At 35.4% G+C, this 2964-nt stretch overlaps 1 protein-coding gene across 1 annotated transcript in view; it reads left to right on the top strand.

Moving 5' to 3' along the window:
• The first annotated feature begins 943 nt into the window (after positions 1 to 943).
• Positions 944 to 2964, top strand: part of LOC106941759 (uncharacterized) — an 8010-nt gene continuing 5989 nt past the window's right edge. Inside the window, exon 1 of the mRNA XM_015024875.1 lies at positions 944 to 1278. Within this exon, the coding sequence (XP_014880361.1) occupies positions 984 to 1278 (295 nt within the window). The 5' untranslated portion in view covers positions 944 to 983. The remainder of the gene's footprint in view (positions 1279 to 2964) is intronic.

The raw sequence follows: 2964 nt of genomic DNA, 5'->3' as shown, positions 1-2964 counted from the left end.
TTATGACAGTGTCATGTCAGTCTTATTCACCCCCCTTCAAATAAAGTGTTACCGATTAATCCAAACCAGAAAATTATCGGCCGATAGCGTTAACATCCAACTTATGTAAGATAATGGAGAGAATGATAAATTAAAGATTAATATATTATATGGAAAAGAAGGGACTTATACCATCTTATCAGAGTGGTTTCAGGAGAGGGAGAAGTACAATGGATCCAGTTTTATGTTTAGAGCATGAAATTAGGAAGGCTCAAGTGAATAAAGAGAGTGTTGTGGCAATATTTTTTGATATTGAGCGAGCATATGATATGATGTGGAGGGAGGGATTATTAATTAAAATTAGAAGAATGAGTATAAATGGTTATATGTGTAGATGGATCAAAATTTTTTTAGAGGGAAGAAAAATACAAGTGAGGATAGGGAAGGCATATTAAGAAAATAATAGATAAATGTAGGAAAGTATTAAATATAATGAGGTGTTTAGTTGGAACAGAGTGGGGAGCTGATAGAAAATCATTAAAAGCAATTTACACTGGGTTAATTAGGTCAGTCCTGGATTATGGATGTATAGTTTATAATTCAGCAGCAGAATCAAACCTCCATAAGTTAAATATTATTCAACATCAGGCTTTAAGACTATGTACCGGTGCTTTTAAAACATCTTCAACAGCAGCATTACAGGTTGAAATGGGAGAAATGCCTCTTAAACTTAGAAGGGATCAGTTATCCTTAAATTATTGGTCAAATTTACAGGGACAAAGAATTGATCATCCAACATTAGAGGTGCTTAAACATGGCTGGGAAAAGGAAAAGAAACAAAGAGCTTTGGATGGATAATAAACTCTAAAGTTAATGAAATTAATTTAAATCAGTTAGATATATGTCAGGCAGTTCCATTACCTGCAGTTCCACCTTGGATATTTCCTGACGTTGAGATTGACTTTTCTTTTTTAGAAAAGAACAACAAAGATAAATTTCACATTATGAATAGATATATGATACAAGAATACTTAAATGGATATTATAACTATATACAAATCTACACAGATGCATCAAAAAATACAGCTAATAAGGTAGGGATAGCATTTATTGTGCCACAGCTTCAAATTAAAGTAGGAAAAAGGATCAGTGATGGAGTCTCAGTGTATACAGGAGAAATGCTTGCTTTGCTTTTAGCAGTTCAGTGGGTGGAAGAGGTAAGACCATTAAAATCAATTATTTGCTCAGATTCTAGTTCTTCGTTATTCAGTTTGCAAAATAATAAATCAGATAGTAGACCAGATATATTAATTGAAATACNGCTGATCTTGGCGGTTGGCATAAACTGGTTTGTGACTGGACTGCTATGGCGACTCAAGTTGAGGATGAGGGAGACGATGAAATGGATTTTGGTGACTGGACTCCAGTACGTGGTAGTAGAGGATCAGGAAGAGAACGAAGTAGAAAGGAAGAAAGGTTGGTGGAGACACAAAGTAGTAGCAAACGGAGTCTAGAAGAAAATAGTTCAGATGAAAATAATGCAGGTTGCAAGAGGATTGTTGGGCAGGAAACTAAGTTGATCATAAAGTTTAGGAAGGAGGATGAAGGGATACAACTTAGTCCGTTAGCTCTGTCAAGAGAATTAAAAAAGAAGTTTGGAGATCTGACACTTGCTAAGACTCTTAGAGATGGGAATCTGTTGATCACAGTGAGGAATGAAGAACAGAAAAACAAGGTGATGAACGCCCACAGTATTTGTAAAAAACTGATTACTGAGGTAAAGATTTTGGGAGAGGATAAAGTGGTAAGAGGAGTGATCACAGGTATCCCAGTTGGTGAAGATCTAGAAAAACTCAGACACAGTATTAATGGAGGTGAAGTAAGTAAAATCAAAAGATTGATGAGAACAGTTGAAGGTGAAAGGGTGGAAAGTCTCTCAGTAATGTTGGAGTTTCAAACACAAGTTCTTCCTGAAAGGGTAAGAGTCGGGTGTATGTGCTTCCCTGTAAGGCCATATATCCCTCCTCCTCTCAGGTGTTATAAATGTCAGAGATATGGACACATTGCAACTGCATGTAGGGGAAAACAAAGATGTCCAAAGTGTGGAGGAGAGCATAATTATGATGAATGTAAAAATGGGAAGGATAAGTGTTGTAATTTTGGAGGGCAACATAGGGTGACTTATGGAGGATGTGAAGTCAGAAGGAAAGCAATGGAAATCGAACAAGTCAAAGCTACTAATAATATAAGTTATGCTGAAGCTGTTAAAAGAGTGAAACCTAAGGAAGTTATAAGGAAAGTTCAACAAAACCCAACAACAGAACAGAGACCGAGTGGAACTGAAACTGGGTTAACAGTTGAAAAAATTCTATTGTTCATTGCATATGTAATTAATTGTACAGATCAAGTTAAGCACAAAACAGAAAAAATCAAAATAATTGTGAAAGGGGCAGAGAGGTTTTTTGGTATTAAGGACATATCTTGGGAACACATAAATACGAGGTTAGGGGCAGAAGGAAAGGTCGGAGGACAGGAAGATAAAAACTGATCATCCTACAATGGAACGCTAGAAGCCTTATTGCAAATGGACAGGAATTTAAAGGATTTATTAGAGAGTATAAAGATGATTTAGATATTATATGTATTCAAGAAACATGGCTTAAACCAAATCTTGATTTTGTTATAAAAGGATATGAAAGCATTAGAAGAGACAGAGAGGGAGGATCTGGAGGAGGGTGTATAACATTTATTAAACAAGGAATTCAGTTTAGATTATTAGCTAAAGGAAGAGAGTTAGAATATATCATTACTGAAATTTGGACAGTAGATGGACGATTTAAAATAATCAACTTTTATAATCCATGTAAAAGACTATCATTAGATTTAATGGAGGAAATTGGGGTATATTTAGAGGGTAAAGTTATTTGGTGTGGGGACTTTAATGGGCATAGCTCTTTGTGGAGTCATCATAATGATCAAAATGGG

This window comes from Poecilia latipinna, unplaced genomic scaffold (assembly GCF_001443285.1).
Source record: "Poecilia latipinna isolate Pla-1442-1.1 unplaced genomic scaffold, P_latipinna-1.0 Scaffold3850, whole genome shotgun sequence".
Lineage (NCBI taxonomy): Eukaryota > Metazoa > Chordata > Actinopteri > Cyprinodontiformes > Poeciliidae > Poecilia > Poecilia latipinna.
The sequence above is the reverse complement of the archived record's forward strand: the minus strand, read 5'-3'. Positions and strand labels throughout refer to the sequence as shown.